The 15168-nt window shown below is 42.5% G+C and overlaps 1 protein-coding gene across 2 annotated transcripts; it reads right to left on the bottom strand.

Annotated features, from left to right (window-relative positions):
- Positions 1-152: 152 nt before the first annotated feature.
- C3H1orf131 (chromosome 3 C1orf131 homolog) lies at positions 153-15022 on the bottom strand. 2 transcript variants are annotated; one of them, XM_030556838.1, is made up of 7 exons: positions 14909-15022; positions 13639-13988; positions 5581-5637; positions 4454-4549; positions 3772-3858; positions 1793-1839; positions 153-780 (listed from the first exon to the last, which is right to left on the bottom strand). In XM_030556838.1, the coding sequence occupies exons 1-7, from the start codon at positions 14997-14999 to the stop codon at positions 651-653; spliced, it is 858 nt and encodes a 285-aa protein (XP_030412698.1). In that variant the 5' UTR covers positions 15000-15022; the 3' UTR covers positions 153-650. The 2 variants fall into 2 exon arrangements, with proteins under 2 accessions (XP_030412698.1, XP_030412699.1); XM_030556839.1 differs by having other exon boundaries at positions 13639-13993; positions 14909-14995.
- Between the last annotated feature and the right edge of the window lie 146 nt (positions 15023-15168).

Raw genomic sequence — 15168 nt, 5'->3', positions numbered from 1 at the left:
AACTGTCATTATTGGGCCAACTGCCTGCCCATTGTCACCAGGACATTCAGAAGCATGGACTCCATAGTGAGGGGTATTCTCCCTGGTAAACTTGAGTTGCCCACCTATGGTTGTATTTCAGTGCAAGAGCTGTTTGTGCTTTTTTTTTTTTGTGTGAACATCCAAATAATGTTACTTTTAAATAGAAAATCTTGGGCTATGTCCTCACACTCACAAACAGCTAAACTTTTTTGCTTCAGTTAAAAAAACCACAAAACAAACATAAGTCACTTTTGCATTGAGACAACACCCGAGTAATTTTCAGCTTGCAAAGTGAACAGTTCTCAGACTAATAAAGTACAATATCTTTGTTAGTCAATGAAAGTAATAGTTTAATTAGGTTACTTATCAATAGGAAAAAACAACTTATTTTTTTCTTACTCAGAATTTATGATGTAACAATGCATTTTATGTTCTCCCCAGAGTGGAAACTCAGTGCTGTTGAGGTAAAAAAATAAATAAATAAAAAAAACCCAAAAAAAACAAAAAACCCAAGGTATTGTGACAGGTATTAAAATAGAGCAAAGAAACATTGGCTATGTAGACATTTTTCAGTTAGGAAATTAATTCTAGCTCATTTTCACTTTCTGTTTTGATGTGGTGTAACAATGTCATTTAACCACTTTTGACAATTTAATTTTCCTTAGGTCACGACCTCTAAGAATCAATGTCCCATTTTTAAATTTTCCAACCTGTCCTGTTGGCACAGCACTGACTGCTGACTTTTTCTTTTTGTATTTCCTAGGTTTAAAAAATAAAATAAAATTAGGATAAAGAAAAGTCATCATCCAAAGCACCCAAAATATCTGCACAAAATGCTACATTTAAGGTGAAAATACCTGTTCATAACCGATAATTATGCAATAGTAGTAGTTTGAAGTTTATTAATATAGAATCTTAGATACAGGCCACTGAATCTAATACATTAAATAAACACACATTTTAAATTGACACCAACTCCAAAAATAGGATAAAAATTTTAAAAATAAAATTAAAATTAGAGGGTTAGCCCTTCCCTAAAGACAGTTATAATTTTAAATCAACCAGCCCTGGAACAATATATACAAAAATAAAAAAATATTAGGAGTACATTATTTCATTTAGGTCAAAAGTAGCCTTTTTCATGTACTTTTTCCTTATTTTATGGCCCTAGTTATGCCATGAATATGTTTTGAAAAGTTTTACAAATATATAGCCCAGTCCTGCAAACACTTATACATGTGATTAAATTTTGTCTTATTAACTAACCATAAACAGATATTTGTATAAATAAAATCAGAAAACATAAAGGCTCTTAGAGAAATACAGAAATAGTTCCAGTGAACCAACTACATTGTAATTAAAAATGCAATTACACTTTCTGAGCATGTCATGTGGTTTTTAAAATTTATCCTATAAAACATTTCCTCAGGGACAAAAACAATGCCCTGTTTTGTAAGATGGGGTGGAAGGCACTAGATTTCACATCAAGTGCCTCACCTTTACTCTCAAACCACTATTTCAAAACCTTTTGACAAGTCAGGGCAGAACTAAGGCAGTTTAATTGAAAATGCTTAAATTAGCAAGTTTAAAAGGTTAGACAAAACAAGATCACAATGTTGCAGTTAGGAGTTTCTACAATGTACATGAAAAATACACTCCATTTCGATATGCACAGCTTTGCCATAAGACTGCATTTTTAATTACAGGCAATTCACCAGGAAAGCTTAAGCAAAAGCAAGTTTGCTATCAATACTTAGTTAAAATGTCTCACCTCTGCTCCTGACCCTTTTTCTTCTTTTTCTTGATAGATTTATATTCCTGATATCAGATTTAAAGATAAATATTTCAGTCGAAAATGAACAGACGCTCCTGGCTAAAGAGCAGTCCAGAACATAAAGGCTCCTGCATACTGTGTGTCTAGGGAGCAGACTGTTTCATGATGGCTTAAATAATGGGCTGGATTCTTGATGGTGCTATGCAGATTTGCATCTGCTGAGGATATGGCCAAATGTAATTAGGCAACGTGCAGTAAAAATCCACTAAAGTTAATTCTGTTTCTTTTGAAAGATGAAAGCAATACTGCTGGTTTGATTTAAACAGTTTGTCAACTTTAAGGGTGGGGCTGGTGGGTGGGAAATTAAACCAAATATATTATCCTAAATCTGCATCCTCCATAGTCATGTGAACAATCCTCACTGATAGGAGCAGCCCTGCTAGAATCAGCACAAATAACTCATGGGAGTAAGTGGAGTAAAACTCTAGGCTCCCCAAATATGGCAATATGTTTCACAATTCCACAAATGGACAAGGCAGTTTGGAAAGACCAAGGAAAAGGATTTGACCGGCATCAACGGCAGCTCCACTGAGTTACCTAGAAGTCCTCTCATACCTTTTGGAATTTACATATACAGTAACTCCTGCTTAATGTTGTAGTTATCTTCCTGAAAAATGTGACTTTAAGCAAACCGATGTTAAGCAAATCCAATTTCCCAAATAAGAATTAATGTAAATGGGAGGGTTAGGTTCCAGGAAAATTAGTTTTAAACAAACAACTTAATACTGGTACACAGCAATGATGATTGTGAAGCCTGGTTGAGGCGGTGAAGTCAGAGGGTGAGATATTTCCCAGGGAATGCCTTACTGCTAAATGATGAACTAGTATTCTGCTGAGCCCTCAAAGGTTAACCCATTGTTGTTAATGTAGGCTCACACTCTACAAGGCAACACAAATGGAGGGAGGGGAGACAGCATGGCAGATAGACACACACCCTGTGAGAGAGAGAGAGATGCACATTGCCCCTTTAAGTACGCTGACCCGACTTCAAGTACATTGCCTTTTTAAGTAGATCAGCAAGTTAAGACAGCAGCTGCTGCCAGCAAGCTCCCTCCTGAGCCCTATCGTGTCCCCCCTACCCCACTCTGTGGAAATGTTCTGATGCGGTAAAGGAGTGGGGGAAGAGGAAAACACCCTGACATTAGCACCCCTCCCCCCCCACCTCCCCACCCCCCAGTGCAAGCAGGAGGCTCCCAGGAGCAGCTCCAAGGCAGAGGGCAGGAGCAGCACATGGCAGTGGGAGAGAGGGACAGCTGAACTGCCGGCAATTGATAGCCTGCAGGGTGGCTGCTGCACAGGGAACTTAGGGGAGCCGATATGGGGGCTGCCGGTCCACCCTACTTCCAACCACCCACCAGCTAGCTCCAATGGGCTGCTCTTTCTGCAAGCCGTGGACAAAGCAGGGAGCTGCCAAACAACATTATAAGGGAGCATTGCACAACTTTAAATGAGCATGTTCTCTAATTGATCAGCAACATAACAACAAAACATTAACCAGGATGACTTTAAGTGAACAGTTACAGTATAATCTCTGTAAAGCTTACTACAAACCTCAGTGGATCTCCCAGCCCTGCCACAAAACCTTAGAGGGAGAGAGGTGAGATCTATGGGACAGGAAGCATGCGACAACCTCTCTATTCCTGTTAGAATCCTCTACAACCCCAACTCTTAAGGCTAGGTATAACAGCTGTTGTCCTTCTGATAGGATGGGATGTGCTGTAGAAAATCAATACCACAGTACAATCTAATGGGCTGCAGCTGACTGGAACAATATCCTTCCATATTCAAGGCAGAGCACCAGCCCAAGTAATAAGAGACTGGATCTAGTAATGAAACCTGGATCATTTATCCCATTAAGCTACTGGGCTAGTTGCAACCTGCCCCTTGTTATTTTATAGGAAACATTGCATACAAACCATACTATAATCTTCTTTCTTCACTGTTTTCTCCTCTTTAATTTTCTGTTGATAAATCTTGTAGTTCAAATATTCCTTTTTGGGAGGCTGCAGTGAAACAGATGAGTAAAGCTATCATTGCAAGAAAGATTCAAACATATTCTAAAAAATCTACATGTTTCTACACAGCATCAGCTTCCATGAGGGCCTCCAAAGGGAAACAGAATAAATAGGTTTGTGTCCTTTTTGGGGAGTGGAAACGGGGGGCTTATTAAGAAAGTCTAAAAGGTTTCCACACACTCCTCCCCAATAAAAGAACCCCCCCCAAAATCAAACAAACCCTAAAAGAAAAAGGGTTTCTGCTTGTTATTTTCTTTCCTTTTTTGGTGGTGGTTTCTAGGACCACTCAGAAATGTAGATGGAAAGCTCTCTCAGGCCTTAACTGAAACACTGGGAGAAAAACAAGTTAAGTAAGGGTTAAAAACACACACAAAATTCACAAACTAAATTTCAAATGACCTCCATAGAAATCACTGTCCCTCTCAATCATATTTTCACTTCCTGGGTATTTCTGATGTCATACACCTAATAATTCTCCCATCATCCATAGACTCTTCCAACGTATACAAAAGCAGGGGTGCAACTAAAAAAAAGTGTTTTAGAAAGAGACAAAAAACCAACATTTTGTACCATCTTTATATACCTTGGCTCCCAGCATGATGGCACGTTCTTGTTCCAATATCCGCTGTTCTTTCTTTTCATATCCAGTGATTCCAAACTTGTGTACTTCCAGACGGGCCTAAAACGTTACAGAAATTTGAAACCATTTCAGAGAAGGTATGAGCTATCACAAAACAATGGTTGGCACGCCACAAAGGATATCTATTCCAGAGAATGCTTAACAAATGTTTGGCAAATCAACATGTTATAAAATAAGACTAATCAAATTTGGTACTATTGTGGAACGTCTATCACGGCCTGTTTATTTTTTTTTCACCCAGTCTCTGGGTACACATGCAGAGGGGAAATTAGTAAATATACATTTTTTTACTTTAGTTTAATACTATAACTAAAGAACAAATAGAGGGAGAGTAGCTATAAGAAGCTCACACACAGGGCCGACTCTACAGTTTTCACCACCCCAAGCAGCGCACTGAATTGCCACCGCGGGCGGTGAGGGCAGTCCGTACGCCCTTCGGGCGGCAGGTGCATTTCTGCAGTGGCGGCAATTCGGCTGCAGCTTCTAGCTAGTTTAGCTGAAGCCGCCACGGACAGCTAAACATAGAAGCTGCCGCCGAATTGCCGCCACCGTGGAAATGTGCCTGCCGCCCTAATGGTGCACAGACTGCCCCCACTGTCCGTGACGGCAATTTGGCGCACAGCTTGGGGGCAAAACAACAGGGACTGCCGCCCCTTTCAGATTGCCGCCCCAAGCATCAGCTTGGAATGCTGGTGCCTGGAGCCAGCCGGGCTCACACAGAGTGAGCCAGTGACCATTCGTTACTGGCTACCAATACATTAGAAAGAAGAGGACATGGAACAACTGGGATACATCTATCTTCAAAGGTTGCCCTACACAAGCTCTAGCAGTGCTCTGACACGCCTGCACCAAACAATATATTCTGGCTCCATTTGCAAAAGATAAACTTATCTAAGAACATTCCAAATTAGCCTTGACTTCAACTTTCCCAATCTCTCTCTCTCTCTCTCTCTCTCACACACACACACACACACACACACACACACACACACACACACACACACACACACACACACACACACACACACACACACCCATTCATCATGATTAGATAAGCCACAGTAACTTACTTTTTCTAAATTAAATTCTGGTGCATTCACATTTTTCTCTGGAATAGCCATCTTTATCTATAAAGAAAAGAAAATGTTTCCATTTAAATCTGACAACTAGCAGCGATGTAAAATGTGTGCCAATGGCGAGAGTTATTTGAACAGTAATAAAATGCTAGAAAGAGTATAGAGCCTTTCAGTAGGAATCTCTTGTGTCTCTGTTACAATATGTAGACATTTTAGACTTTTATATGGAACAATTTTGTTTAGTGTCCAGAGTATGAAATCTAAAAATGCATATTTCTTTATTCTGTGTGTGTGTTCCTGTTTGATAGTCTTCTACCACTGTGAATGTCACACAAGAAAAATAATCCATTTTAAAAGCAGACTCTATTCATCTTGTGCGGACACTAGTCACAATTACTCACTGTTTAAAAATATACAGGCCACATTCTGCATAACAGTTGCAATGCAGACTTGCTTTAAAAGTTCAAATTTAATTTGCAGTTTGTCAGAAAGAAAAAAATACTGCCTGCAAAATACATCTTTACCTTACGTACTTCTATTACTGATTTGTAATAAGATTAAAGAGAAAGAATAAGAAGAGGATACAAGCTTGAAATCACTTATTTCACACATTAAATATAGGATACACAGAATGGTCAAAACAAACTGTATATCTGCCATGGAAAAACTGTGCATCCCTTGAGGGAACAGTCGTACCAGTATCTGCCTGACAACTTGTGGTAATATGCAGAACAATGCTCAATTTATAGTTTGCACAAACAAATACATTAACGTATATAGCCATCTTAAATGACGGATACAAGAGAAAAATCTTATGCAGGAGCACAGTCAACAATGGCAGGCCAATAAAAACACCATTTAAAAAAATAAAGAAATCTACTATTAGTTGCCCACAATGAGAACAGTACAAACTACATCTTTTCTGATAAGCAACTCATGGATCCAAAGCTTAGATCATTTCAGAGCCCTATATCTGCTCGGCTCTGTGCGATTTCCCCCCACACACACACGCACACAAAAAAAGGTAAAGTTCATGCTTGTGAAAGGAGTTTGGCTGGACAGTCCTGGAAAGTGAATAACTTGGTTTAATCAAAGAACTGGCACAGCAGAGGCAGCAGCAATGCATGCTTCTCCACATTACCCTGCCAACATGCCTCAGCTGTGCCTAGAAGGCTGTGCTGCCTGAGGTTCTACAGTTGCGGACTTAATCAAAAATCCCACAACTCTGAGATGGTTCAGTTGCTGGAGGAAGGAGATGTCATGGCAGGGTATGAAGCAGCACAAATTGACAAACTTAGACCAGGGCATTAACTGTCTCTACACAGGCTATTTTCAAGTAAGATTTCTGCTCTTTTCAAGATACAATGCTACTTGTAAAGGTGTTTAATACATTCATGTTGGACCCTGAAAGTTTCTCTGAGCATTTCAGATTGGTAAAAAATCTCAGGGAGTTATTTCAGTGTGTCTTTTTTTCTTTTATTCTTGAGTTTGGCAATCAGAGAGCAGTCACATCAAACTGCAGAACCTCTCTAGGCCAATACTCAGCCAGCTCCTAAGCAGGCTGATGCAGCGTGGCGGCACTCTGGATCAGAAAATTCAGTCCATTTCACTGTTGCGTCCACTCAACTTTTACTGTCTAAATGCAAAAGGATTCTTCTCCTGCCCACCTTCTCCCCAGAGTTTTAACCCCCTTTCATATTAAACCTCAATTTCATGCCACAGCTCCTCTCTGTATCAAGTTAACTCAACACATCAAACCCAAATACCCCTAAACTTTGGCAAAATTCAGATATGAAACGTCACAACTCAACCATCTGATTGCTTGTCACTTCCAGAACACTTTGTAACGTGCTATTTGCAAAAATCTTCCGTAAGCAAAAAACCACGAACACAAAGAAGTGGAAGAGTGTGTTGGGGAGGGGAAAAACAATGTAAAGATATTCCTAGAAACAGAGGGATGAACAGCAGAACCCATTGTAAAATTGACAATAGTTTGCAGCTCTCACGAGCTGTTCATGATTAAGGTCCAAATCCTGCAACAAGCTCCACCTCAGCAGAACCCTGGACCTGCATACCAGCCCTGCTTCGGGTAGTGGAACTCCAGTGGGCACAGGGGTCCACCCAGGCAAAGCTAATTTTCGCATCAGGACCTTAGAGATTATGGCAATAAACACTGTTTTTGAAACAGACACACAAGCTACCCCAAAACTCTGTAACTAATTAATAACTGAAGGGAACCTCTTCTAGGCATGGGAGGTAGTTCAGTTGCCAGGCTCTGTCAATCCTTGTCTCTGCTCACTTTGTCAACAAGTGGGCCAGTTACGATGGTGACTTTTGGGATCTGAACACCATTAAGAAATGGCCTGAGACCACCAGACAACTGCAGACCAGGTCTAGATTTGAGCTAACAACCTAAAAGGCTCCATTTTCTCATCCTCAGTTCCCTGAACTATCTGATTCTCCAAACTTGTATATGAGCAGACACAGTACTGACTGTAGAAGACTGTGATTCCAGAGAAAAGGAAGAATCCTTATGGATGCATTTCTATGCCACCTCACAAGATCAGAGCAGAGCCAGCTAGTGGTTCAGTGACAATACAAAACATGTATATAGAGTCAGAGGCAGACTTTTGTCTTTTGTGTCTCTAGGACGCTAGACCCCATCTTTGCCATTGCTTGTTGAAGACTATGCAAAGCTTTACTTCTGACCTGAAGCAACAAATATATTTCTACTGAACATGGTGCTTATAAAAGCTTAACTCATGCTATTTGTATAAGAGGGCTGGGAATACAAGGGGTATGACTCATTGTTTTATCTACCACTTGGCAGGCTTGTTTTTACTGTAGTATTGTAAGTTCTATACATTATTATTTAAATTTGGTTGTAAATATTGTTAGTCTGTGCAAAGTGCCTGAAGTATTCCACCAGCATTATAAATTTGAACAAATCTGTTTAAACGTCTCCCTAAAACTGGGAAATTGGACCTCAATCCTACAGACACACACGTGCTTAACTTTACTACTATGAGTTGTCGCATTGAAAACAATGTTACTATTCATAAAGTTAAGCACAAGCATAAATTTTTGCAGATCTGAGGTCTTAGAGGTAACCATATTTTTTCACATATAACTAAAAACTAGGGCTGTCAAGTGATTAAAAAAATTAATCGTGATTATTCGCACTGTTTAATAATAGAATACCATTTAAATAAATATTTTTGGATGTTTTCTACATTTTCAATCAATATAATTATTTCAATTACAATACAGAACACAGTGCACATTGCTCACTGCATATTTTTTTTTATTACAAGTATTTGCACTGTAAAAAAACCAAAAGAAATAGTATTTTTCAATTCACCTAATACAAGAACTGTAGTTCAATCTCTTTATCATGAAAGTTGAACTTACAAATGTAGAATTACGTACCAAAAAAAAAAAAAAAAAAAAAAAGAAACAAAGTAAAATTTTAGAGCTTGCAAATCCACTCAGTCCTACTTCTTGTTCAGCCAATCGCTCAGACAAACAAGTTTGTTTACATTTGCAGGAGATAATACTGCCCACTTCTTGTTTACAATGTCACCTGAAAGTGAGAACAGGTGTTCACATGGCACTGTTGTAGCCAGCATTGCAAGATATTTACATGCCAGATCCGCTAAAGATTCGTATGTCCCTTAACACTTCAACCACTATTCCAGAAGACGTGCGTCTGTGCTGATGACAAGTTCCGCTCGATAATAATCCAAAGCAGTGCAGATTGACACATGTTCATTTTCATCATCTGAGTCAGATGGTTGATTTTCTTTTTTGGTGGTTTGGGTTCTGTAGTTTCCACATCGGAGTGTTGCTCTTTTAAGACTTCTGAAAACATGCTCCATACCTCGTCCCTCTCAGATTTTGGAAGGCACTTAGAATTCTTAAACCTTGGGTTGAGTGCTGTAACTATCTTCAGAAATCTCACACTGGTATCTTCTTTGTGTTTTGTCAAATCTGAAATGAACCTGTTCTTAAAATGAACATATGCTGGGTCATCTTCCGAGACTGCTATAACATGAAATATATGGCAGAATGCGGGTAAAATAGAGCAGGGGACATACAATTCTCCCCCAAGGAGTTCAGTCACAAATTTAATTAACACATTATTTTTTTAACGAACATCATCAGCGTGGAAGTATGTCTTCTGGAATGGTGGCCAAAGCATAAAAGGGCATATGAATGTTTAGCATATCTGACCTGTAAATACCTTGCAATACCGGCTACAAAAGTGCCATGCAAATACCCGTTCTCACTTTCTGGTGACACTGTAAACAAGAAGTGGGCAGCATTAGCTCCTGCAAATGCAAACAAACTTGTTTGTCTTAGCGACTGGCTGAACAAGAAGAAGGACTGAATGGACATGTAGGCTCTAAAGTTTTACATGTTGTTTTGGTTTTGAGTGCAGTTATGTACAACAAAAATCTACATTTGTAAGTTGCACTTTCATGATAAAGAGATTGCACTACAGTATTTGTATGAGGTGAACTGAAAAATACTTTTTGTTTATCATTTTTACAGTGCAAATGTTTATAATAAAAAATATACACTTTGATTTCAATTATAATACAGAATAGTATATGAAAATTTAGAAAAACATCCAAAATATTTAATAAATGTCAGTTGGTATCCTTTATTCTACTGTTTAACACTGCGATTAAAACTGCGATTAATCGCGATTAATTTTTTTGAGTTAATTGCGTGAGTTAACTCCAATAAATCGGCAGTCTTACTAAAAGCACACTTGGTGAAGGCACAGAGAGCATGTCTGTGTGTGTCTGACTGATGATTCACAGTGGCAAATTACAAAATAAGATCACTGCCTGGACAGACAGATTAATAATAATACCTTGTACTTCTATGGTGGTATTTTCAGAGCCATCTAAGCGGTTTGGATGTCCAGTTCCTTTTAACTTTAACAAAAACTAGACATTGAACATAAAAACATAAGAATGGCCATAAAGGGTCAGACCAAAGGTCCATCTAGCCCAGTATCCTGTCTTCTGAGAGTGGCCAATGCCAGGTGCTTCAGAGGGAATGAACAGAACAGGTATTCATCAGGTGATCCATAGCCTGTTGTCCATTCCCAGCTTCTGGCAAAGAGGCTAGGGACACCATCCCTGCCCATCCTGGCTAACAGCCATTGACAGACCTATCCTCCATTAACTTCTTTAGTTCTTTTTTGAACTCTGTTATAGTCCCAGCCTTCACAACATCCTCTGGCAAGGAGTTCCATAGGTTTTCTGTGTGTTGTGTGAAAAAATACTTCTTTTTGTTTGTTTCAAACCTGCTGCCTATTAATTTCATTTAGTGACCCTTAGTTCTTGTGTTATGAGAAGGAATAAAGAACACTTCCTTATTTACTTTGTCCACATCAGTCATGATTTAATAAACCTTTATCATATTCCCCCTTAGTTGTCTCGTTTCCAAGCTGAAAAGTCCCAGTCTTATTAATCTCTCCTCAATTACTTTTGATGCCCTTTTAGTCTTCTATGGCAATGAAAATCTCATCCTTAATGCACCTTCCATTCAAGCAACTTTTAGTTAATAGATTTAAATGAGGTAATTGAAATCACTGCATTATAAATTTGAAGGTCAAAGCAAATCTGGACGAAAAATCTTACATTTGTAAGGAAATGTGTTTATAAAGTATTACAGCAACAAATAGCAAATTTGTGGCATGTTAAGAAGTAGCCACTCTGTCAGTAATGTGCAAGAAAAGAGGCTAGCCTACTGTGCTGTTATAATATAAATAATGGACAAAACAGTCTACAAATACTGGCAATTTTTTATGTCAAAAAACATCAAATTCATCTTGTTTGATATTAATGGAGTTTGCCAGGGAGGTATTTGGCCTAGTATAGTCTCTGCTGTTTCAAGACTTCAGAAAGTCGCACAACTTAAGGCCAGAAGGGACCTAACCAGACCATCTACTCCAGGGGTCGGCAACCTATGGCACGTGTGCCAAAGACGGCATGTGAGCCAATTTTTAATGGCACGCTGGAGCCTGCTGGGACTCCAGCATGCCACTAAAAATCCTTCCCAGCCCAGTGCGCTCTTCTCTGCCCTCCAATTCCCCCGCGGGGGCAGGGAGCAGAAGCATAGCTGTGCGCATGGGACGGGCAAATGGCCCCACTCTCCTGGCATGGCAAGCTGCGGGGTCCGCGCTCCCGGGCCGAGTGCAGCAAGCTATCGGCCCCTCCCCCGCCTTCTCCCCTCCCCTGGAGCCATGCCGCAGCACGCAGCGCTCTGGGGGTTGGGGCTACGCGCTCCCGAGGACAGCGTTTGGCTCTGCAGGGAGGCAGACATGCTTCCCGCTCAACTGGAGGGGCAAGGCTGTGTGCTCCCGCGGAGCAGCGTATCTAGATCTGTGTGGAGCCTCATGGTAAGGGGCCCAGGGCTGGGGGGGTTGGATAAGGGGTGGGAGCAGTTAGAGGACAGGGAGCAGGGTGGGATCCCGGGGGTGGTGGTTAGGGGCAGGGGGGGTTGGATGGGGCATGGGAGTCCTGGGGTTTGTGAGGGGGTAGGGGGTGAATAGGGGTCAGGGCAGTCAGGGGACCAGGAGCAAGGATGGTCCGGGGGGGGGGGGGAAGAGTTAGGGTGGGAGGGTCTCTGAAGAGGGTGGTCAGGGGACAAGGAGGTGGGGGTGGTTGTATGAGTTGGGAGTTCTGGGAGTCCTGTCAGGAGGCAGAGGTGTGGAACGGGTTTAGGGCAGGCAGGGAGTGGGGGGGGGGGGTTGGATGGGTCAGGAGTTCTGGGAATCCTGTCAGGGGGCAGAGAGTGGTTGGATGGGGCCTAGGAGTCCCAAGGGTCTGGCTGGGGACGGGGGTGTGGATAAGGGTCGGGGCAGTCAAGGGACAAGTAGGAGGTAGAGTCCAGTCTAGGGACAAGGAACAGGGAAGCTTAGATAGGGGGTGCGGTTCTGGGGGGCAGTTGGGGGCAGGGGTCCCAGGAGGGGGTAGTCAGGGGACAAGGAGCAGCGGGGTTGAGAGTTTTTAGGGGGGAAGTCACCCAGCACTCTCCCCTGAGCCCCCTATACACACACCACGCCCTCTGCCCCACACCCCCCCAGGCCCCTGCCCTGAGCCCTGTACCTCTCTCATATATACCCAGCCCTCTGCTTGACTCCTTCATCTTTCCCTGTTAAATCCGCAACCCTAGCCCTGACTCTGGCACCCTCACCCATACCCAGCCCTGCCTCTGCCCTGACACCTACACCCCCCCACATACCCAGCCCCCAGCCCTCTGGGTCCTGGCCGTCAGCCCTGCACAGCCCACTGCTGGTCTGGGGTTCTGGCTGACGGACCCTTGCCAGCCGGGGTCCCGGTCGCAGGCCCTGCTCAGCCCGCTGCCAGCCTAGGTGAACAGAACCCCAGACCAGCAGCGGGCTGAGCGGGCCAGTAGTGTAAGATCAACATTTTAATTTCATTTTAAATGAAGCTTCTTAAACATTTTGAAAACCCTGTTTATTTTACAACACTAGTTTAGTTATATAATATATAGACTTATAGAGACCTTCCAAAAAATTGTTAAAATGTATTACCGGCACGCAAAACCTTAAATTAGAGTGAATAAATGAAGACTTGGCACACTGCTTCTGAAAGGTTGCCGATCCCTGATCTACTCTGATCTCCTGTATATCACCCAGCACCCGCACACTAAACCCAACCACTGAAATTAGACAAAGGTATTATACTCCTCAGGAGACTAGGAGCGACCGAGGTGCACCACTGCCGGAGGCGCCTAACATGGCAGGAAATTGATTAACTAAGATGTACTCAGATGAACCAAGTGACCCAGCCCTCATGCTGTAGAGGAAGGAGACCCCCCACCCCATCTCATCCCATTGCCAATCTGACCTGGGGGGAAATTCCTTCCTGACTCTACATATGGCAATCAGTTCGACCCTGAGCACATGAACAACACCAGACAGCCAAGCACATGAAAGAGAGAATACTCTGTATCACCTCAGAGGCCTGGCCCACCTCCTTTGATCTGAATGAATGACCCATTCATTACCTTTGAAACACTGTCCTGAGTGAGTTCCACTTCAGGTTTCTTCTTTTTATTCCGACCACGAAATGTCACAACTTCCACTTCTGTTGTCTTTCCCTGTTGCGTAGATTCGGGTGACACAGCATTAGAAGCCCTGGTTTCTGGGGTGGCTTGTTTTGAATCAGAGTCATGATGCATCTCATTTTTCAGTTTTTTGAAGAAACTGGAAGCACTCTTCCTTTTGCCTGGGATTGCTGAATCAGGGCACACATCTCTATCTTCTATTACTGTTCTGGAAGGTTCTGACACCATCTTGTTCTCCACATTTTTCTTTTGGATCTTTTTCTTTTCATTTTTATCTAACGGCTCGTCTCCTGTGCTTCAAAACAAACATTTCAGCTTTCTTTTCTCTTGTACCCAATAATCAGACTTTAAGACATTTAGTGTTTGTTTTCCCCTCACAACCTTTCACTCTCTTTTGTGTAGCCCAGTGGTTCTCAACCCTGGGGGCATGCAGAGATCTTTCAGGGGTACATCAATTCATCTAGATATTTGCCTAGTTTTGCAACAGGCTACATAAAAAGCAATAGTGAAGTCAGTACAAACTAAAATATGGCTTGTTTATACTGAAATGTAAGTACAATATTTACATTCCAGTTGATTTACTTTATAATTATATGATAAAAATGGGAAAATAAGAAATTTTTAAGTAATAGTGTGCTGTGACCCTTTTGTATTTTTATGTCTGATTTCTAAGCAAGTAGCTTTTAAGTGAGGTGACACTTGGGGTACCCACTACAAATCAGATCCCCGAAAGGCATATAGGGTAGTCTGGAAAGGTTGAGTGCCACTGGTATAGCCCCGATCAACAGGCAAAAGGGACCACAGGGTGTTTACGTACCACAGTGATGATGGGCACACGATAGACACATAGTAAAGGCTAAATGATAAGCAGAGATACCGGGGTGGGCAAGGAGGTAATAGAGCTATTTTGAGGAGCCCATGAAATTTACAGCCAAAGGAGAGACTGAGCTCCTGATCTGGGGTGGGCCAGGGAGGAATCGACTGCTACCTGAACACTGCTCGGGGGAAGCCTAAGGGGGCTCGAGAGTCTCTAGGGGGATGAAGGGCTTACGGACAAACTTTCTGGGGTCACTGGAACTGCAGGAGCTGCACTGCCCCATCCCACCAGGGGCACAGTGTCTGCAATGGGCCCCCGGAGCGAGCAGCCCCAAGCCCTACCTAGGAGACGGTAACGCCTAGCCCTACACACGCGGCTCCCACTCTCACCCACCGAGATCATACAGGGAGCTGAGCACCGCGTCCAGCAGGCTGCAGCGCGCAGCCTCCTGCTCCTGCTCGCACTCGCCCGGGCTCCGCTCCATTCCCGGGGCCACGTTCTCCCCCGACCCAGCAGCTGCACGAAAGAATGAACGAACGCGCGCGGCTTTGGCCACATGCGGCCGCCGTCGTATCCAATATGGCGGCGCCCATGAGTCGCTTCTCCCCTCCCCCACGCGGAGGCGCCCGCTAGGCAGAGCGAGGCGGCCGGAA

Source organism: Gopherus evgoodei, chromosome 3 (genome assembly GCF_007399415.2).
Source record: "Gopherus evgoodei ecotype Sinaloan lineage chromosome 3, rGopEvg1_v1.p, whole genome shotgun sequence".
Classification (NCBI taxonomy): Eukaryota; Metazoa; Chordata; order Testudines; family Testudinidae; genus Gopherus; species Gopherus evgoodei.
Note: the sequence above shows the minus strand (reverse complement) of the source record. Positions and strands in the feature narration are given on the sequence as shown.

Excerpts from the sequence above, each read along its gene's own strand:
- C3H1orf131 (XM_030556838.1), bottom strand. The coding sequence starts at position 14,999 with ATGGAGCGGAGCCCGGGCGAGTGCGAGCAGGAGCAGGAGGCTGCGCGC. Across the intron at positions 5,638-13,638 it reads CTCAGGACAGTGTTTCAAAG|ATAAAGATGGCTATTCCAGA; the intron begins GTAATGAATGGG and ends TTTTCTTTATAG. Across the intron at positions 3,859-4,453 it reads CCATCATGCTGGGAGCCAAG|CCTCCCAAAAAGGAATATTT; the intron begins GTATATAAAGAT and ends GTTTCACTGCAG.